The sequence below is a fragment of the Halichoeres trimaculatus genome, unplaced genomic scaffold, assembly GCF_033239565.1.
Source record: "Halichoeres trimaculatus isolate MK-OKI-2021-1 unplaced genomic scaffold, fHalTri1.1 fHalTri1_scaffold_15, whole genome shotgun sequence".
NCBI classification, from domain to species: Eukaryota; Metazoa; Chordata; class Actinopteri; order Labriformes; family Labridae; genus Halichoeres; species Halichoeres trimaculatus.
Genome location: NW_027437193.1, coordinates 13,192,322 through 13,215,742, shown reverse-complemented (window position 1 = coordinate 13,215,742; position 23,421 = coordinate 13,192,322). Strand labels below are relative to the sequence as shown.

At 40.7% G+C, this 23,421-nt stretch overlaps 1 protein-coding gene across 1 annotated transcript; it reads right to left on the bottom strand.

Annotated features, from left to right (window-relative positions):
* Positions 1-8,042: 8,042 nt before the first annotated feature.
* wnt3a (wingless-type MMTV integration site family, member 3A) lies at positions 8,043-22,073 on the bottom strand. The gene is made up of 4 exons (XM_074688482.1): positions 21,718-22,073; positions 16,749-16,990; positions 10,639-10,904; positions 8,043-10,558 (listed from the first exon to the last, which is right to left on the bottom strand). The coding sequence occupies exons 1-4, from the start codon at positions 21,837-21,839 to the stop codon at positions 10,079-10,081; spliced, it is 1,110 nt and encodes a 369-aa protein (XP_074544583.1). The 5' UTR covers positions 21,840-22,073; the 3' UTR covers positions 8,043-10,078.
* Positions 22,074-23,421: the final 1,348 nt, after the last annotated feature.

The window sequence follows — 23,421 nt, the reverse complement described above, 5'->3', positions numbered from 1 at the left end:
TGACAAGTTAATTGTAAGTGGCCCTGTGGGCCCTTTGGAGAGTCTTGATGGTGACAGGCCTAACATGCTCCTAAGGTGGTCCAGGTAGGTGTTTTTTATTGCTACTGACAACTGATCTTCTCAGGTTATGTAAGCCCCTCAAAGATAATCCCAAAGTGATTGAATAATGAATTTGAAGGCATTTAGAACATTTTATACAAATGTACGCCCCCCTCAGGTCAGAAAGGATTTTGATCATCATGACAGCTGATAATTCCTACTTAATATCATGGTAAAACTTTAGTTCAGCTTTTTCTGTATAGATGTTAAGCATTTAAGCAGGGTCACACACATACCATGTTGTTGATCATTATTTTGATAGGGAGGTCTTCTTTGCGTGTGTGTGCATGTGTGTGTGTGTGTTGCTTGTTGGCGCACCTGTCTGCCTTGAGGCAGAGAAGGCTGCAGCCTCTCATTTTTGGCTGGAACTCGTGTGGTAATGCATTAGAGGGCTTGTCATAGTACATTATTGAAGGCCTCTGACAAGCTATTTGACACCCCTGATGGGGTCAGAGGTGTCAAACTGCTCAGACTGACAGGGAGATGGACACATAAAGGCACAGGAGAATTAGGTTGCTACCCCAGTCAATTGCAGGTTGTTGCCCTGAGGGTGCTCTGCTAATAAAGCGCGGATGTGGTCACGTTTGCTGCACAGGCAGAAAACAGAAGCACTGTTCAGCATTTAAACCAGGGTTTATTTACCTTTCACCCTACGTCTCTCTTTTGACTGCTTTTGATTGGTTTCTATAAATCTCGATGTATTTATTCGTCCAATCAAAATGACGTTCAATGGTCAAAGAACGCCTTTTGTCCAGTTAAATCACTTGTAGAAACTAACTTGTGGACAAAGCGAAAAAAAAATTAGCAAGTATTTTTTATGTCACTTTTCAAAGGAAATTCCAGTGTTTGCATGTTTTTGAATTAATAATTGAGACTAATCTGGGAAACAAAGTGGACGTCACGTGGTTATACACTTGAATAGAGGGTTAAATAACTAATCATGTTATGAGATAATTAAACATTGAAAGTGCACTTAAAGATGGGATGAACTCTGGACTTGTAAAGGTCATGGAGTAGCAGGCAATTTACCTGAAACTGCATAGGATGAAAATAACGGTAAACAATGAATTCTTAAGACTCAAATCCCTGTTAAGACTCTACAGGTTTCAAACTAAACTAGATCACCACCAAGAATCTCCTGTGTCTTTATCCCATCTAGATCCTCTGACCTAATCCCTGAGCCATTTTCCATTCTTCTCGTTTGCTCATTTCAAATGGACACTGTTTGGTTGTCCGGCATTGGAACGTTGAGAATTCCTCCTCTTATTGAAAGCAAAGTAACTATATTGAAGAAAGGAAGAACAGCTTGACTGAGCCAAGAATGCTACGGATCTCTTTAAGTCCCATAATGAGATGTTTTCTCTGCTCTGAGCTTGTATTGACATGGAGGCTAATGATTTCCACAAAGTAGTAGATTGAGAGTGTAATGCGCAGGGGTGGGAAAGACAACACAAAGTGATTAAAGTCGTTGGTTGGCCAAGATACTCAGTGCTGCTCTTTGTTTGGGATGTGAAGAGCCATGATGATATCACTTCGCTGAGGCAGACACACGCAGAAGCATTACTGCGGAGTTTACACAGACTTTGATATCAAAATGGAGCGAATTAACGGAAGACATGAAAGAAAACACAAGTTTTCCCGTCACAAAACAGTGGATCAAATATAGGAAAGCTGTTTTTCCCACCCAGGAACAGCTCTGACTTAAAATCAGACAGGACTTGTATTAAACTTTCCTGGGGTCCAGGACCTTCCAATTAGGGACTAATGCTATCTATATTAACCCTTCGCCCCTTCCCTGACTTAGCTTTATTGAGCGAAGGGCAAAGGGGGGTAGGGGTTGCCTCAATAAAAACAGCACTAAAAAGCAATTACAGTGCTGTGAAGAATGGGACTTGTCAGTAATTTGCTGTCTAAAACCGAGGAGATTGCAGGTCTGGGGCCGATTGGAATTCTGAGCCTGCAGTGCAGTGTGGGAAAAGCAGTGGGAAGGCAAGCACCACCCTTTGTGAGGTAATTACTGGAACTACCAGAGGCCAGCGCCAGTCCCTGCTAATGATAACCCCGCTCCTCTCCCCTGTTTGCCACCATGTAATTGATATACCCAATCTCACTTGCTCAGGACATGTCCACGATACTGCTGATGAATTTGGACATCCTTTCACATCAAGGTGATGCTTTCCATCACAGAGCTGCAATTCAATTAAGCTAGTAGCATGATCTTTTTAGCAATACAGATATAGGAGATCAGGTTTAAATATGGGGTTGTATGAGGTATATTATGCGAAGGGATCCTAGTTAGCTCGACCTAGTCATGAACCCAGGCAAAGATATGGAACAGATGCTACACTGACTTTCCCATATAATTAAGCTAATGTTCAGAAAATCTTTTCCAAATTCTAGTTCTGACGGGCTGCAGGTGGAGGAGCCATGGTGCATCCATGAAACATCCCAAAGTGGCATTCTGGTGTCCAACTGCGGGAAATTTTCTAATATTACGTACACCAGTGTTTCTCAAATTGTGGTTTGCGGACCACAAGTGGACCCCCTAGTGGTCCACAAAGACTGTGAGAAAATTGTGCTTTTTAATGGAACATTCACGAAAAAAAGAGGGGGTGGGGGTGCAAGTTGTTTGGCTATTACGCAAACTGATAAAATCTACAATCATTGGTTCATAAAGGCATTGAGTAAGTTAATCTAATCTAAGTACTTAAGTATTTAAATACTAAAAATTTTAAGTATTTTGTAATAATGTATCAGTAATGTAGTTATACTCAGATTTTGAGGTCCATTTTCCCCCATCATTCTAAAAGAAAAAAAACAAACAAAACACCAACCTGTGAGGAAATTAGTGCACTTTTTTACTCTAGTGTCTGTCATTTAAAAAAAAATGATCTGAATAAAAATAATTAAATAAATAAAATTTATAATTTTAATCATAAAAATAATTTGCGTATAATCCATTTTCAAATGTATCTTTGGTTGCAGCCCTAGCAAGTTGTAACATGTATAATTCGAGTTTAAAGCATATGAGTTTGTTCTCTGGGGTGTTGTTCTGAGGCTATTTAGCTCATGGTGGTCAGCAAGAGTTTTCTGGAGGAATAAGTGGTCCTTGGTTTGCAAAAAATTGAGAAACACTGACGTACACTGAAGATGCCATCCTCATGATTTAGAAGACAGGGAGGTCCACTGGAAGCTGTTTTGGGTGTTTTGAAATGTCTTTAACTGCATCAGCCTTGATTCTCATGCTTGTCTCCTCTGCTATCACTTTTGCTGAATAGCTCATGTCATTGCTTTATTGCCCTCTACTGGTGTGGTGGTTTTTTCAGTTACCTGTAATTTTTTTCTCCATTACGTCACTGGCCTGATATGTATAATCTACCTGGGTTTTTCGGCCTAAGGTAGAGACACAGACAAACAATGGGCCACAGGAACAATTGAATTCTGGGGATTGTTTTACCAGGAACTACAGGTTACTGGCTCGCCTGGTCTAAATTCCCCTTAAGACAGTCATTGGTGTTTGAGTCAGACTTTTTTAAAAGTAGTTGAACTTTGTGGTTAAGACATCTTTACAATGAGGCCACAGAGGAAAATCACATCTGAGGCCCTAAAAAGTTTCTAACCAGCCCTGTCTATTTATAACAACTGGAAGGCAATTTGAAGTTCATCATTGTTTCTTAATAAAATGAGACACACAATATTAGAACACTAGTATGTCCACACAATCAACATTATGTTTCCATAAGTGCACAAATAATCTCCAGTTTAAGGGGTGAGAAATATATGAGTGAAACTGACTGAAGCTGACGGAAAACATCCACATGCTCATCCTACCTGCTAAACTGCTATGAGCTAGGGAGAGGTGAAAAGGTGACTAATGAGTGATCATGTCTGCTTCCACCTCCCAGCTTCAACCCCTCCCCCCTACTGATCTAGAGGATGCCCCCTTTGAAAACCTCCAGCCACCCCACCACAACCACCACCAAACTTCACCTACCTGAACACAGAGGACTCCCCTGAAAAGCTGCCTTAAACTGAGTGTTCTAGTGTAGAAATCTAACAGACCCACACACCTGCAGACTGTGCAGTGCATTAGTATGTCTCCCAAATCACCCCTCCTCCTCCTCCCCTCCTTGTTATCTCCTCAGTTTGACTAATGTTCTCTTGTAAGTACAGAGGTGGCAAAATTCCTTTGTTGGCTGCAACAATACAAACAGGCACTTCAAAAGGGGATAAGGCTGCTTTACAGGTGTCACATCTCTTCTGATGATGGTGAGCCTCTTTAGAAATCTTGCAGATAACCCATCATCCTCATTCAAGGCGGGTGACATACTTTGCACGTTTCCCTCCCTGGCTGTAAAAGAGAAAAGATAATGAATGCCATGATGGCTTACAGATGTTAAGATGTTCCAACTCAGTCTCTAGAAAAGCCTTTATTTGTCATCAACGTAGTGAGTTATCCAGATTGGTAGTCTGTTGTGAGTCTTCCAAAAGCAGAAAAAAAGTGACTGGGACTGTGTGATAAACAACACTTTGCTAAATCTTCAGTCAGAATTTAGTGGCTGAAGTGTTGGGAGAAGGTGTGAGTGCTGTTAGGATCTATTTATTTAGAAAATAGATGTGAGAAATATCATCACTTACAGGGTATTTTGAGGCTCAGTAAAAATAATGTCATTTCAACATTCATTTGTGGTATTTTGCTCCAGGAGATAGTGTAGGAATCACATGCGTCAGTTCCTCAGGTTAGACTTTGCAAGAGTATTTTTAAAGTGATATTGAACCAACAAAAGTATTTTTGCAGTCTAGATGATATGATGTGCGAAAGACGTGCACAAAATCTCAAAGGAAGAACTTAAAGACATCAAAAGACAAGCTTCAAAGTTAGTTACATAATAAAATGCCCACACACTGGAGTCCAGTCCTCAGTTCAGTCCTGGCCTGTCACCTTTGGTGTGTATGATCTATGGACAAGTGAAGCTTTCAGAAACAAAACCCTCAAAGTTTCAGTCTATGCTCAAACACTTTGAAGCAATTCCAATACTGGAAACTATAACTATTTCAAACTTTTGCTTATGAATAAAACCTAAAATCTAATCTAACAGGTACAAAATAACCTCACAGTTTGCATCTTTGCAGTGTGGGATTTTTGTGTTTGTCCAAACATCAAAAAGCTTTGAGAAACGTGAAACAAAAGCTGGCTGTAACCAAAGTGTGACTTCTGTGGGAGGATTTGCATCGTGTCAGCTGAGTGTGCGCCTTTGCACCACTCCACTGTATATAAGTCCCTCTGCTCTGCCCCACAACAACATGTCTTTATTGAAATGCATGCTGAGGTCTCTTGTGAATGTCAGGGTGAAACTCAGGACATGAAAAAAAGAGGACTCTGATTGCAATTAGGCCCATTGTCTCTCATTTATATGGTTATTGGGAGTGCCTCTAGCAGCCTGGTCGTGTCAAAGTTCTCACAGTCAGGATGCTATCTCTCTCAGTGGAGCCGCTGTAGTCTCCTCTGGCAACTATCTGCTAACAATGTTCATCTCACTTGGGTGACAAAGCTGCTAGGTGGGTCTGGCTGCAGGGTAGGGCCCATTTCCTTCAGCCAAAAAAGACGGCGTTGCTGCAGGGCCGGAGTTTCTGTCCATCCTGTGATCTGTTTCATGTTTTGTACTTGTTCTCTCCCATTCACATGGTGTGAAAAGGGTCAAAGGTCGAGGTGTGGAATGAACTGATGCAGCCTCCCAGTCAGTCTTTAAACCAAACCTGAACCTGGTTGGAGTCTTCAGCAGCTCCTTATTAATGTCCCATCATAAAGCAGGCTTTAAACACCAATTCATGTCAATGTATGCCTGGGAAAGTAAGTAAACCCAAGTAATGAGGTTCAGACATTGGAAAACAACAGTGAAAGACGGCTTAAAGTATAGTTTGATGTAGGAGCTGGCAGACTAATGAATCCACATGAATGAGAACGGAAGGGTATCACTTTTGTGTTGCTTCCACTCTGGAGGGGGTGTGTATCAATCTTTCTCTGAGATAATGGGGTTAGATAGCAGCGAGACCTGGCCTCTGGTGGTGACATTGTTGCAGGGCTCAAAGACTATCAGGGGTCCAGTGGCTGAGCCGCAGCACCAGTGGGCTCTATTCACATCCAAACCCTAATCTATCTTGAGATCTGGTCTTTCTCTCCGACAACAAAGCTCCATCTTTTTCTCAACTCTCATCACTGAGATTTTTTCTGTTATTATTGTTTCTCCAAAAAGCACAGCTGGCTTCTGCAGTCGCTCAAAGGAATCAAATTATTAGTTGAGCTTCATTTTCTGCTTCTTTCGTCCCTCGACAAATCCGCGGGCTGTGTGTTGTAGGTGTTGGTGACTGACAGCTCAACCATCTCACAAGTGTGTGACTGGGACAAGATGTTTCATTTGTGGCCAAAGAAAACAAGTATCACCGGTGCTAGGTTGCTACAATATCTTTTTTAAGCTCGGCAGATGTGCAAGTGATACAACTTATTCAGTGACTTAAAGCTATTAAACACAGCAACTACAAAGTGGTTTCTCCTGTAACAACAAGTTTGTCATTAAAAAGGGTCTCAGAGTAGAGTGTGATGTAAATACTTCTATATAAGAAATGTGGTTTCACACTGACTTTGATACTACATATCCCCCTTTTTAAATTCCTGTAAACAGTCAAAAATATAACTTGGAAGCATTACCTTCTGACTTATTGTGCAAAAGGATGTGCAAAATATGTTAGATTTGTTGTTTTCAGATGGTTAATTCATGAGATTATGGAAAACCTGCTTTTTTCCATCTCAGAGCTTTACGTCGTGGTGTAACAAGAAGACATTTTTCTTTGGATCAGATTAGGCTTCAATGCACAGACAAGCAGTAGATCTTATCAAGTTGTAAAACTAGTGGATTTGGGATGCACAACCTGGTCTTTCAGTCTTGTGCACATGCAGCCCTTATGTGGCAATTGTTATTAATAAAAGGCTAATATTTTCTTTACATGATTTCTGTTTTTGCATTAAATATGTTTTCAACTGTACAAAAAAATCAGGAATGTAGGATATGGATTATCTTGTGCAGATGCCAGATAAACAAAAATAACTTCCTACTGATGGTGGATGTTGATAGAACTACAGATGTTTCTTTTAAAAAGTGGATTTCATGAACACCTGGGGGTAGAAAGGGAGGGATATCTTTCATGGCAGGGATACATATGGGAAGAAGAGATAATTTAAGTAAAGTTGCATTATCTGGATGATACTTGATAAAATATTCCCTTTGCTAAAATGATTTTCTAGATTTTTTTTTCAGGTTTGCAATTTAGATGACTCCTTCGCTGTATAGAGGCTGTAGTGCCAGTTTTACAAATCATATTTACTGAGCTCTTAGCCTCCTATGATACATTTCTATTTGTGAGAGCAGTTCTGTTGTCTTCATTCACAATTCTGTGAAACCGCTCAGCTGTTTTACACCCCCCAAACAATTATAAAAAAGTGTTTTAAAATTCTAATACAGCTACATGACTTACATTTTTACTTTAATGGATCACTCCTTAACATTCCCCAACACTATGAAATTGGCAAATGTATCTTTGTCTTCAAGCCTTTTATAGAAAACACAGGACCTGATGGCAAATGCCAGGATTTGAGACAATCCCAGTGCTGTTTCAGAAAAAGCCTGCAAGAAACATCTGGTTTCTGAAGAATCAGACACAAAACTAGCAGATTAAAATCAAAGAGAAAAAAACAACAAAAGTTTGGTTGTTTACGTCGCTTTATTTTGGTGTTACAGAGTTAACTTTAGAAATCTACGACAGGCAGCGGGACAAACGGTGCCTGTGTGCAGTCAGTGAAAAAAAAACAGAGATGAGGTAAAAAGGCTACAGTGTTACAAGTCACAACACTGTTCAAAGACATGCATTTCTGCAAATATATACTTTTACTTACTACTATTTACATAGCATGAAATAAATAATTATAAAAAACATCCAATTTTAGGAATCAACAAAAACACAAAAACTACTTTGTACAAAACTTTGGATTTAAAGACTTAACGAAGAATTAGACCAAAGGCAAAGTGTTCACACAGGCAATCACTCACATATAAAGTGTACAGTAATAAATGCAAGATAAAAACTCTTGTACTGATAATGGTTGCTGTGTACTTTATTTATGATATCTTGATATGTGAAGATTGGTAGGGCAGCTCATTTAGATTATGAGTCGGTGACGGGCAATTTTGAGTCAAATCTGACAGATTTACAGGCCTGAGACATTTAATTACATCCTCTGTAAACAACAATTTCACATCTCTCTCGATATTTTAACTAATCAGTAAATTGGCACACACTGTCTGGACATCTCATCTCCATTTTCAGTAGTTTTCACTGTCCAAATAAATAAATACTGTGTTTTATTTTTCTCAAATGAAGGCAGAACAATATGAATGATTTCACCCTGATGTTTAGCACACTACAAAACCATAGCAATGATAACATGAAGTCTAGGTTGGTCTACGGTGTTAAAATGGGAGTAACTGTTTGCAAGAGTTAGTTGAAACTTCACATTTTCTTTTCCAGACTATATACTGTATATATGTATATATAATAGGTTTCTTTCACAGAAAGAATCAATACATGCATGAAAAAACATAAAAACATATCCACAAAGACATCATGTATGTAAGAACTTAAACACACACTCACACAAATATTATCTTTACTTAGCAGCATGACAATAAGAGAAGTATTGATAGTTTCAGTGATGCTGCTTGTTGTTAAGTTTAGTTAGCACAAGAAGCCACAGCTGAGAATCATCACCTGCACATCATCCTTTTTTTTTAACTTAACTGCAAATTATACTGCATTATACAGAGCTTATACGATACAGCTTAGTTTGCGGTTTGTTAGAAAAATTGTTTTAGTTCACCAGGAATCCCAGATTGATCTCTAGTTCCACAAATTTAAAACAAAAGAGTATCATTTATGCAAACACAACAAAACACAGTGGGAATATCCCTTTTATAAATAAAAGCTTCCCCAGCACCCAGTCACATGATAATACTGATAAAAACAAAGAGAATATGCTTCATATTTCTCAATGGGGACACAAGTGCTGACCTCTCAAATTCGTTTCGCAGCTCTCTGACCACCACAGGTTGACTTTTCTTGTCTTGTCTTTGGCCATAACTCTAGATGTAGTTGCTCCAGGGAATTCTTGTGCTTCTGAAAACGTGCAGACTGTGTGTATTCTTGTTTTTGCAGGTGATCACTTGATGCGGCTCATGTCTACTCTCAATACAAAGTTAGTCTGGTAAAGCAGGTATTAACTCATTAGCTTAAGACTGTGAGAATTTGTAAACACGTTGCAGCATAAAAACTACATTCACTCAGGTGCAAGTGCATTCTTAGCCAAACATATTAACACTATAAAAACTCATACACACAATGAAAATGTTAGTTTTCAGAAACAAACGTACTAACGTATAATGCTGAGGAGAATGCATGCATTTGAGCGTCCTTATTAGTTTTTTGTGGCAAATATATGATAAAATACTTTAAAAAATGTTTGTTTTTTTCATTGTTTGCCCCATGAAAATGATACACAAGCAGTGCTTTACTAGTCTCAACAAAAGTAACTACTGGGAACACAGGAAAAACAAAAAATCACCAATATGGTGTTTGTCAATTAGCCAACAGTTCTTCTTTCCAACATCCAACTCTTTCGCCCCAGGTAGACGTTACCTACATCGTTCTGGAGTCACCAGTGTTGATCTGAATGATGCTCTGTGATCTACCCAACTGTTTCAGTTGACTTTCTAGCATCACAGCACCAAACATCTGCTCAGTCTGCAACTGGAGTCCACGGATAGATCAGACTGCTTCACAGTGTCTCATGTCTCGTAGTGAGCTGCTGCATTGCTCAACTCCCCACTGAAGTCTTTAAATGTTGGTGGGCAAAGACGAGAACCAGGCGTCCTTATTTGCAGGTGTGTACATCGTACACCCTCACACACTCCTGACAGCTGACATAGCAGCACCAGTGGAAAATACAGTGGCACTTTTCCTTTCTCTTCTCAGTCCTGGTGTTGTGACCTCTCCCGCAGCAGAGGAGGTCACACCCATCTATGCCGTGTGATGTAAGGTTGCAGATTCGATCACGGGTGCCAAAGGAGCCAGTCTCTGGATTGGGGTCACAAAAATTGGGTGAGCTTTCATAATAAACAAGGTCGCGCTCTGTGGGGGGTTTGAAGTAGTTGTACTTGGGTCTCAGGGTCTCCACCCATCCTCTGGACTCTTTATGTTTCTCCACCACCATCTCAGATGCACTGTCGTACTTATCCTTCATGTAGTCGCCAATTACTCTGAAGTCCGGCTGGGACCACCAGCAAGTCTTGACCTCACAGCTTCCTGAGAGTCCATGGCACTTACACTTCAGGAACATGTTGTCATTGAGGGACTATGGATGAGAGAGGAAAATGTAAACCCCTCACATAAGAAAACAAAATGTCTTCACTAATACAGCGAGAAGAAACTCACCATTCTCCCAGCCTCGTTGTTTTGGCGGTTCATGGCTGAGCGTGCATCGGGGCGATTCTCCCTTGCATCCGCAAACTCTCGGGACACCATGCTCCCGAACTCCACATCCTCACTGCAGCCACCCCACTTCCATCCCTCACCAGGGGGGCCCTTGTGGCGCGTGTCACATCCGCAGATGGTGGCTGAACCCTCAGCGCAGGCACGGGTCACTGCAAATGCCACTCCCGCGGAGGCAATGGCATGGACGAATGCTGACTCTCGAGTGGCTGAGAAGAGAAGTTCATGCATCTGTAAGACTCTGAGGCATCAATCACAGACACATCTCTGCCTAATAATCAGTTTTTGATGCTAATCATTATTTTTCTGATTTTATTTGAAGAAATTTGTAGCTATAATTGCAAGAAAAGATAGGTCAGGGCTTGTTTAGGCGGATTTTGGCTTTGTGTTCAGTCTGATATGATTACATAAGCAACTCAACTAAATCCCACAAGACAACATCAAACAAACTACACACTGGAGAGGCCATTATTATTGTTAGCTACATGTGTTGAGGTCATATCTACCAAGGTGTACTTGTGCATGTTGTCCTAGATGAGACATCAGTCGTCTTGTCTCTGAATCAGACCAGCAAGCGCTCTCTGCCTCTGTCTGACATAGCTTACTGATGACTCAGAGGGATCAGGATCTTCCAAAGAGATGAGAGGAAGAGACGGCCCTGACAGGCCTATAATTAAGAGACTCAATTAAGCTTTTGAAAGGTTAGGAAACTGCCTCACACTGTGGGGACAAATCATAGATCAAGCATTGAAGTGAGGCTGTTGTGTTCAGATAAGCAGTCCTGAACATCTCTGTAAAGTTCAGGGCATATGACAGGAGTCCATGGTTTAATTCAGCATACTCAGCTTTAACAGGATTCATTATGACAGGGAAGCTGCCTTGAATATATGTGCTTGTACGGTCTTGCACAATCAGAAGAAAAGAGACTGAGGGAGCACGATTTGAAAAAAAAAGAAAGAAAGAAAAAGTGGAAACACCAGGTGTAAAACGAAATGAACAAACAAGACATAAAGAAAGGGAACAAAATAGCTGAAGATCAATCGTGAAATTTTGGATTGTGTCTGTGCACTTGTGTGTATAGATAGACAGATAAAGAGGCAGCGCATGCTACTGTCTAAAGAACTAGAGCAACTGAGGGAGAGAAAGAAAAGAAAAAAGGCAGCAGTATAACGCTAAAGAGAGTAGGAGCTCCTCCCTTACAGCAGGTTCCAACCAGTTCGAGGACTAAAGGGCATTAGGAACAATGATGCAAGAGAAAAGGTCTACTGGCATCCTCCACCACCCACTTCACAGTGCTATTGTGTACACATAAGGTTACCAATGTTCACAATAAAACTACACCTCTACGCTCTTTTCTAGAGTCGGGGTTACTGCTTTCACTGCAGATCATTTCACCTGAACATTGAATTCATCAAAGCTTTTCAAAGCAGTAATATGTAAATCACATTATTTGGAAAAGTTCACTACAGTCTCTTATAAAACGAACAAAGTGAGAGCCTTGTGATTTTCTTTCATAAACAGTTCAAACAAAAACACTTCAAATAGTATCATCAGCATAGAAAGATATTTTTTAGTATGTTGCAAAGTATCTATAATATTTAATGAAATATGTAAAGAAATGTGGTCTGTAAGCAGTACCCTGGGGAACTCCTTTGGAATAGCGCTCCTATGGATGACTGGCAATGATGCTGCAAAGCTTAAGAGGGTGGGGGGAGTTCAAATGGGAGAGGAAAAGAGGATTATCTTGGGATAAAATGAGCAAAGGAGAAGGATTTGGGCAAATTAAATATGTCCTAGTGTCTGTGCGTGCCAAGTAGGTTTCGAAGGTTGCAGACCTCTTGTGACGGCCCGAACTCTTGAGTTAAGTGCCTTCATGTCCAAAGTATACAGGAAACAGGAACAGCGTCAAATACTTAGTCTAGTTTAGAACAAGGTCATCCTTTTAAGTTATAAAAAAGAAATAAAGTTAATGTACTGTATGTCATGTGGTCACACTTTGTTTTATTTCATAGATGCGTAAGCACATTACATAAAACTTTTACCTGGAGAGACCAGCTCTATTATTAGTTCCTCTGCTTTGTTTGGTTTTATGGACAATTTATGGTATTTCAGGACACTTCTACTCCAATAATACATCTCCACCAAACTTTGCCAGACCCTGGCAGACCAAGTGGTCCCTCCAACCTGCTGGGGGGTTGAATCTCCTATTGTGCTGCCACTGTCACGCTGTGTTAGTCCCACAATGGCCCAAGATATTTTATATGAAATTTGCCCTAGCCAGTGATTAGTGGGGACCAAGTTAAGTCATAGCAACAGAGAACTATGCATTGGCTGGACCCCGCTTGTCGGCAGACGGGGAAATCCCTATTCAAATGGTTTAATAAAACAATCTAAAGGGCGTGTGAATGGGGAAAAGCACTTTTTCTCCTGCTTAATCTCATGGTTGCGAAGATATTGTGCTCTGAGCAGTACCCAGCAGGGAGTGGGGCTAAGGTCCCCCCATCAACTCCATTTACCACACCCCTTCTTTCTTTCTTGCCCAGAGTTAATGATATACTGGTGCGCCAGCTTCCCTCCCCCAGCATGGAGAGACACACAGCCCATGAAAAGCAGAGACCTCTTAGCTCATCCTAAATAGTTACACTTTCTCATCCTCAGGTCACAGGTCGTAACCCACATCCCCTGACCTTTCAGAGTTGGTTTAGACAGGACTTAATGATTCAGGTTGATTTACTGGGTTGATTTCCTGAGCGGGGTAATGTAGGGTACCTACAGGGAAGAGAAACCTAAAACAGGATGAAACTTTGACTACAATCCCTTCCTCATGCTTGATGCATTACATAACGGGAGGTTCCGATGAGACTCGTGAAAATTTAATGGTTTCAAGAAGAGTCGCATGTCTAAACCTGTGCAGGTGGTAACACCTGTGAAATTCTGACTGTCCACTCTCTGTGGCAGAGTTACCCTCACTAATTCTATCATATGACTCATAAACTCGTGCCTGATTATACCCATACAGCACGTAGGTGTTCTGTAAATACCAAGAATGCCGAAACATCTCTGGGATCGGCTCTGAGGACTAAGAACACCTGCACAGCTTTCTATTACCTTTCATCACAGGCAGATTCCAGCAGTGCATGTTTTGACACTTTAGTTAATGTAAATTAATGAGTGCTGACGCAGACGTAGCCTGGAGGTAGGGCATGTGATTTGGGGTGTGGAGTGAAGGAGAAACAGAGAGAGAGAGGATCAGGCTGTGTTTCAAGGAGACAGAACATGCTCATAAACTATGACTGTTTTTTTTTAAAGGCGGGAGTTGCTGAGATGGTGGGTGAAGTTAGGTATGAGTATGTCTGACACTTCGATGTGTAATAACTGATCATTTTGGCACTGACATATTAATGTATCTTACAGGAAGTTGCACTGCAGGTAATCTAAGTGTTCGTCCTTATCTGGAAATGTATTTAACTCACTCCTCAGACCTGCCTTTTTCCTTCTTCTGCCAAATTGTCCTCTTTTAAAACTGTTCCCAAACTGCCTCTGTAACTCTTCTGGTATCCTCTATGAAGGCGTCCTGAGCATTGATGGGATAACTGGTAGGAACTAAGCTTCTGCCCCCAAAAGGCAGGAGGAAACTGACACACAACAGTCCAAATCGCAGACAAACAGACACCAGCGAGGACAATGGCTCTGTTGCACAGACAAACACCAGCATCAATCAAATCCTGTGAAATGGAATCCCTCTCCTACTAAGCCCTATCAAAAGCCTCTGAGCCCCAGAGTCACCCCTGACAAAGGCACTTAATCCAGCCACTTTGACCTCTCACATTATTAAGGGCCTCAGTGACCTTAATCCAATCAAAATGATTCACTAAAGCTCAGTAGCTTCCTCCTCTTTCCACTCAGTACCCTCTTCAATTTAGACCTGGGTGGGGAGGCAAAGGGAGAGATGTGGTGGCATTTTGCACCACAATAGGACTCAGATTGAGAACCCCTATCGTTAGCCACCTACTTGAGCTCAAGCCTTTTCTATGAACTGGCTCAAGAGTTTATTAAAAGCAATTGCCCTGACTAACCTCTAACCCCCTGTGTTTATACCAATCCTCTCCAAACTAGGTGACAGGTTTAGATCCCTGACGTCCAGCTTGCAGGATTTACGCTCATTCTTAATTTTAAAACCTATTATTCAGATGAAAGTTAGCAAGATGCTACTCTAATCAAAGAACAATCATTAGCAGCTTAGCCCAAAACCTCATTAGAATAAGCTATTGTACTAAACCTGACAAAATACACCAACCAGCACTTCTCAAGCTCATTAATTAATATGTTGTTTGTTTTTTCATTTCACTTAAAACCTAACTGAATCACATTATTGACAGGTGCAAAGCTAACAGAGCACCTGCTCTAGTTTTGTGTTAAGCTAACAGCTATTGAAGAAGGGCTTTAATCATTTCTCCTTACATTCTCAGGTTCATCGTCTAATGTGATGTCTAAGATGACCAGTTGCATTTCAAACACTCAAACTTTACTTATTTCATCGGTGACAAAGCTGAATGGTTGAACGGATAGTTACAAAGCATATACTCCTGAGCTGTCTCCGTATGTTTGGCTAAGGGACATTATAACATAGATGCTGCTTTTGGCATCTACCTCATGGGAAAAATCAGCTCCAACAAACAAGTTTCCTGCCAGCATGTCTTGAGTTCCAGTTATGTGCTCTTTGTTTAATTCACACCAAACATAAATGTTTAAAAAGAAGTAAGCAAAGAGGCCGTTTACTGTAGTTCTGCATTTATTAAACAGACATGAAAATGGTGCCAAATTTGGCACCAAACCTTCAGGCTAGATTTCGCTAAAACAAGAAATGATTTCTGTAAGATTGATGATTTTACCTCAAGGGGGGCTGTATTATTTTAAGAGTGCATGCCAAGACTGATAAATATTTCCTTGAGCATGAAGAATGGATCTGAGTGGCCAAACCCATACCATGAACTTTATTTCAAGTTTTATTTTTTTCAGTGTCAGTGTTTTTATTTAGAAGGAAAAGTGCCCATAAGTAATATTTCAAAAAGTGTCACAGACAGAAAATGCCATGAAACTTGAAATTACCTTTAGATAGGTCAAGTTATAGAGCCTTAATTTAGGTGGTTAGCTAGCTATCCCGTTTCCTATTTGGGATTTTCACAGAAACATGAAATGGGGCTTTCTGCACATTGAGCCCATGATTTGAGTAGATTTGACCCAGCCTACATCCACAAGTCAAAATTAAATGGGGAAAACTCCATAACTCCTTCTACCTTCTTGTGTAAGACTCTTCAGAGGATTGAACAACAGAACAGTCACAGGGGATTCCCTCGTTAAGATAACTTTAGCAAGACAGAACTCACTGGTCCTGATTGTGCACATTATTTCAAGCATACAGGCTGCTCAAAGCTTATTCAGCCTAAAGTCTATTTGAACAAGGATTTGAATGAGCAGAATGAATGGTGCACGCAGGGAGTTCAGCTTTTTTCAAATGCAAATATCAGACAGAGAGAATATAGAATTGTTAATTGAAGGGTTAATCAGCATGGGGTTACAATAAGGCACTTTAATTTTTCTCGGATCTTGTCTTTGTATGTGGTTTAAAGATCTTTAAACCTTCATTATGTTGATTATTTTTCTGTGCAGTGTTTTATTTTAGATTTTTGACATCAGCTTATTACAGGGTTGAGCTTTGACCACTTACTGATACTGTTTTTTCACCTTTACATGCTAGTGAGAGATCTGGAAAAGGTGAATACCGTTGATAGCTTTCACTTTTGCTTATCACAGCCGAGTACCAATGAGTCTGCTAGGTTTATGCTTGGTCAGACATGTTTTGCCACTGTTGCCTTGTGGTGACTCACAGTGGACAGTTGCTGGATTCCTCCCAAAAAATTATTGAAAAGTATAATGTAATGAGGGAAATTTTAGATGTTACTCAACAGGAATCTACAGCACAAACATTCACAAGCAGATGTTTTTTTCAAGCTTTATATTTTATGACCTAGGTCTTTGAAGTGTGATATTACCTTTATCCAACACCGGCCCAAATATGGCCAGATTGTCGTTAACTGTAGTGCAGTTCCATCGTCGGCCTCTGAACTGGTGCTGGCACTCCTGTATGCCTATTTTCACCCCCTCTGCCACACTGGGCATGATCTCCACGTAGTTCCGGCAGAACCGCAGCTGTTTAGGCACCAGACCCGGGATGCTGCCACAGAGGATGGGTTGAGTTCCCAGTGATGAGTACTGGTGGCCCACTGCTAGTGACCTGTGCAGGGGTGAGGGGAAGTCAAACACGTCAGTACATCCTTGTGTATTGATGCAACATCCTTTAAGTATCAGGCTAATTTGCTCCTCCAGGTGCTGTGTAATTTTACGTCTGACAATGTTTGATTGTGTGTTTATTTGGTGTATCAGATACTACCATTAGGCGTCCATCCTTTATCCCCTCAACTACCCTCTCTGCAGACACCTGGCCTTTGTGTGTATTGAAATTGCAGCCCTGCTGACACAGACGCAGGCCGTGTTTCTGTCTGAGATGAAAGTCCGCAATGCATCCAGAGGTCTTCATAGACCTTAAGCTGACAACTTGGAAAACTGCACCCTTTTATTAACTGTCCGCACACTTAACAGGCCTTCAGCTTAGGGTAATAAGAGTGCTAACCCAACATTGAGACTTCAGAGAGTGTATTAAGTGTAACACACAGCCCAACCCCCTCTTTTCCTTTGAGGATACAACAAGTGCAAACTTGGTTCACTGATTACATCTTTCTCTCTCTCTGCACCTTTATTGCTTTCTCTCTGTCTCTCTGTCCTCTGTCTTCTCAATTTGGACTTCAGTCACTGACAATCAGAGAAATGGGGGGTTTATTATTTAATTGCTTATTGTGTAATTAGGTCAATTTTAAGAACCATTTTCTATATACATGATTTTTTAAAACCTTCATTGTCTACATTTTGACATCGGCTGACATGCTAATATTTACATGATTTCCACTGATGGGTTTGATTTACACATCAAGCCCTTTATTTGAAGGTACAGGTAACAGTGCATGTGCATTTTTTTGTTACTGAGGCAATCAAACTACTTTTTCTTCAGCAGCTGCATGACCTGCTGACCTAGGATGTAAGCTTATAATTGAAGTGTCACCAAAATCAATGTTGTGACTACTTGATTGTTTAATAGCAGAGTTCCTATTATCTTTGGCAGATGTTCTACGGAGCAGCAACAAAGTAGCTTGTTGGCAAGACAGAGGAGTCTTGATTTCACCTCAACTGTCTATTAAAGACCAAACTCTGGCAGCAGTAATCTACTGATCCTCCCCCTCAGTGATATGAGCCTGATAACAGTTACTGTAGCTTCTGACAGAGACAGAGCCAGAGCAGGTGTGCTGTCTCCTGCCGCTCCGTTAGCTCACTACCGGTTGACCTGCTCACTGTTGTTCAAGGACTAATCGCTGATCACAACAAGATTACCAAAACTCCTGACACTAGCCTCAGGCTGCTTTCTTTAAGAGCTCAAAGACCTCGTCAGTCCACTGACCCCTGCTTGATGGCTCCTGGTGGCAACAAGCACATCGACCTTGAATACCTTGGTTATATTTAGAAATTTACAGCCAGATTTCATCTTCTGTATTACACTTTAATGTCGTCTGTCAGGTGTCAAGGTGTGTGTGCGCCATCAGCTGAGTGAACCTCTGCTATTTCCCCCTTGAGGAAATGTCAGAGTCATGTGTCATGCTTCTCTTAACTGAAATTCTCGCCTAATTTCTGCAGACTAGACCGCTCAAGTTAATCATAAATGAGACATCCAGCGAGCGAGCAACGGCAAGTTTAAAATGACTCTAGAGGAAATCTCGGTCATCTGTAGTTTGTCTGCAATATCCATCAGTAAACAAGGGCACTCCTCTCCCTAACTGACCTCTCTATGGCCCTTGTCAGTACTTTTACCCTGAAGCGCATCATTCCCGACAGAAACCTGAGTCCACATCTCCAGACTGGTTCAGACTTTTGGTTTGTCTCTCAACAAAGCTAGAACGTGAAGAAAACCTCATACAACTATCATCATACAAGTCCTGCAGGCTTACATTTTTTAAGAGCAGGAGTCTATAAGCTTTCTTTGAAAGACACCTGGCATCTCTGATGATTTCATGCCATTTCCTACAACCTCCGAAGGGAGATAATTTCTGCATCTGTGAGTCCACATCAAGGAACAAGAAGAAAAAAAAAGTGGTATTATCTTAAAGTTATAAATCAGTAACTTATTTTGTGACTACTTCCAGAGGACTTTCTTGCCATCCACAGTCTGATTTCTTTCCAGGTCTTCACCTCTAAGGGGTCTTTTTGCGTTTTGCACGTCTGCCAGAACATCATAACCATCATGAGTCAATGTGCTTTGGTTGCTACACTGGTGCGCGCCTCTGAGTCTGTCTCAGTGAGGCTGAGCAATCCATGCCACCTCTCCTGTGTGAGGAAATGGCCTAAAAGCAAAGGCAGGGCATGTTCCATCAAAGATGTTTTATGACTTTAAAGGAGCGATTGCATAAAGATTGATGTTGTTGTTGGATACTACCTCTAACAAGTATTTCAGCAAAAATACTCATCCTGTAGGCATTCATTAAGTACTCTTGTCTTTTGATTTCTGTCTGACAGATATGTTTCCCGCTGTTCCCAATTGATTTAGAAATAAGAGATTTCAGTGCTGCTGATATTTAAGGTACATTATAAATAAACACTGAAGCAAAAATATACATCCCATTCAGTTTTTGTCCCAGTACAGACTTTCCCCCTCTCATCTGAGTGTATCCAGCACAGGTTTAATGCATATTTCAGCAAGCCCAAGCAGGGTACCTTAGAATTACCACTTTACTCGTGGGCCCTGGGGCCTTGGAGCCGACTTTGACATCAAGAGACTATGTTTGGGAAAAGGAATGTGCGGCAAGCTTTCACCTCCAGGTATTTATCTTCTAAGGTGGGGTGGACTAGAGAAGGGGGTGGTGGTGGAGCGGCGGGTGCAGCCTGGCTATGTCATGGCAGGTCGAGAAGAGACAGACATGAACCTGTCTTGGTGTGTATCCCCATACGAAAAGAGACTACTGCGGTGCATAGGGTTGAGTGTGATGCGGCTGTGACGGCCACTTGAAGCCAAGTTGTCAGCTAAACATCACAGGTTGCTTTACACAGAAGCGATTGCTCTTAAATAGCTGGCATGCTGTCTGAAAACACAGAGACAATGCAGGATTAGGCTGCGTTATTTGACTTGGGATGAGTTGCCATGATACGCAAAATACACGAGTCAGGCAAAAAACTACAGTATTACATCAAGAAGTCAAGGTGACTCTTTGTTCTGCTGCCTTAGATTGTTTGCACTGGTAGATGTGACACAGAAGTCCTCGGCATGTAGACTTCACTTAGGTTTCAGGTTTTTGCCTCATCCCTCTCCTCACAATCAAAGCAAAAGTAGGCTCATGACTTACTGCAGCGTTATTGGTATGACTGACTGAAAACCTGCCCTCCATTGTGTTGGATTCACAAAGAGGAGGTGAAAAAACAAAAAGCTCAGATTATGCTGAAATTGAGGGCTTTTTTTTGCAGTCTGCACAAAGTTGTCAATCAGCAGAGCTAAAACTGGCAGCTAATCAAACAGTGCAAAAAGATGCTCATAGCATCTGATAATATCCTCCAAAAAACACTATATACATCTATGTAGGTGAAGTACAGACTCTGCCTTTAATCACTAAATTAAGTTTTAGTTCTATCCTGATTTGGGTAAGTTTCCCACCTCTTGGTCAAAAAGAGCCCACTGTTATATCAGGATTTCCTTCCAGCTGTGCGTGTAATTAGTTTCTCATCAGTATTACCAACAGGGGACCCATTAAGGGAAGTGGATCAGAATACACACACCATGCAAGCAACAGACAGCAATGTTCAAATGTGAGCTGAAAAAGACATAGATGTGTAAAACACAGATTTAATCTGAGTGTCCCCAGAAGAAGAAACTGCTAATCAATCAAAAAGACACAAGTCTAAAAACTGCTAGAGAGTCATTTCTTAGTAGTCAGGCTACTGCAGCAGTAATATGTGCAAGTTTATCTGGGACCTTGTGCTTCTCGTTTGACGAAAAGAGAAAGAAAATTGAGGAAGGCAGTGGTGTAAGCAGTTTATTAAATGTTACGGCTGCTGTCCTCAAATGCAACATTTTCAAAGAAGGATTTGTTCACGTTTCAAAAGTTATGAACACAAATCAATCAAGAAAATGTCAAGAAAACACTGCTTCTAGATATCAAACTTGGAAAATAAATCAAAATGTGAATCTCCAATGACTTAATTTCAAACGATAAGCTGTTTAATCTCATAGCAAATAAATCTAAAGATAAAACAATAAATTAAGACTAAAATACATTATTACTAAGCTGCTCATCCTGAGCATTAATCTTGACCTGGGCTAAACCCTGGACAAGAGTTCATACACCTTCTACATCACTTGACCCTCGGATAAACACGAGTGGACGCACGCGCACACACAAACACACGTGAAAGCAGCACACAAACTTTGCACCTGCTGCACTGTTGATATGAAATTCGCAAAGAAGCGTTTTGTATTGTTTATTGCTTTCAACTTTACATAAACTTTTGAGGAAGGTCTTTCTTCAGCTTGAGTCTCAAAGGTCTTCTGTGCGTAATAGCTTTAAATTTAACGCAACTTACTCACGTGCGTTTACCCCCTCCTTAAATAAAGCCATTCTACCACCCTGGCCATAAAGTCATTATTTGGAACTCAGATAGTTTACAGTGATCTCAAACTTCTCAAAATCAAAGCTCAAACATTTGACCGTCAAAGCACCTGAATGCACCACTGCTGTCTGGAACTAAACCGCAACTTCAAACATCCAGACTGAGACACAAACGAATCACAGGACATCGTACCTATCAGTGTTTATAAAACAAATACATATGTCACCATTTGTTCAGGATAAAACGAAAATAAAAACTTACCACCAGATGGGATAACTTGCCATGACATGCGTAAGCCCACAGAGCAACAGGAAACATCCCCGGTATATCATCCTTAAAGTTTCGCAAAACTTCTCCAGCAGAAAGCCAACATGCGCGCTCATATGCGCACCCAGGTTTTAACTTAAGAGCCACAAAAAATGTTGTATTGTAACAATTACTTTTTTATTTCTATCCTCCAAAACACAGGCTGAGGGAGAATCTTTCTTTCGCGACTACTCGTGGCAGCACTCAGGAGCCAAATATTAAAAGTTAAAAGCAGCAGCTTTTTTAGGACCCAATCAGCAGGTATCGCCAAAGGGGAAATTCTGATGATATGTTCCCTCTGTTGCCTAGTCAGGCATTTGAACTGAGACAGCAGAATGAGCTAATTTTAAGATGTGTTTTAGTGCTCATTGAGACTCGGTGGCATTAGCATGCAGTGTGTGTGATATATAATGTTGTTTAAAGGAGAGAGGGAGGGTCTGAGGGCTTTTAAATAGACATCGGAACCCCTGTGGATTGCGTAGCTATAACAACCTGTCCGGATTTCACTCCCTGGCTTGAAGCTTCTAAAATGCAGAAATAAATATGTGTGAATTGCTTGAGACCATTATAAGCTCTGCAGTCTTTGATTTGTGCCTCTTTGCCCTGAATGTAAAATTGGAGGTGGAGATTTTTTTCTCTCCATGAATGAATTTAAACTGAACTGCTGTGTGATTAAAACAAAGAAATACATTAGCTCTTAACTATTCTCAGTCATTCTTTAGAATAAAATACAAAGATAACATTTCCTCTGTGTTCTCGCCTCCCCTAAATTTACTGCAAAATAGCAAGAAAAGGTTTAACACGTTCTTTTGTTATGAACTAAACACATTCTGGGGTGCAATCACTCAATTTGAGCGTCATTTAAAAAAGGAAAACTTTCCCCTCACTGTAGTCCCTTTTCTTCACACTGTTAAAACTGTCCTGTGTTTACACTTGGAAGCTGCCCGCATGTGAAGTTGCCAGACTGCTTATTGCAACGAAAATAGTGGATAAATTTGGCCGCACCAGTGCGTTTAAAAGGCAGACTGTCTGATTCCTTCCTCAATGTCAAGTGGCTGTTGATAGCTCATCTCTGCCTCTCCATTTACAGGCAATGATGCTTACAGAGCCATTAAAGAAACTGTTGAGCAACATCTGTAATACAAAAAAAGTGTTTTTTTGTTTTTTTCCCCACCACACAATCCGACAGTTTTACAATCAATTTCCAGAAAATTCTTCTCTATCTTGTTCCTTTTAAAGTTGAAATGACAAAAATAAGTGTAACAATTAATCTAAAAGCAACATAAACCATACATCAACCCTGGCTTTAATGGAAGAGGGGACCACTAAGTAAAACATTTTTGTTTCAAGGAAGAGATAGACGTGTGACGTATGACGTTATTACCAATTACCAACAGCGGCATGTTAATGACGCAGCACTAATTGTTTCTCTGTTTAATTGCTGTTGGAGTTATTTTTTCTTAGACCTGAATATGATGAATAGTTTGCTTTGACAAAATCATTTCTTTCAACTAAGCCCAGTGGATTTTCTTTAATGTTTTGCAACCAGTTTCCTGGTGAAACAAACGAAGAAGAAACTATTTGTGATGATTCTTCAGATTAACTTAGGCTCAAATATCTGCGTCATGGAAGTGTATCCAGGTCATGGGCCGGTTAAAT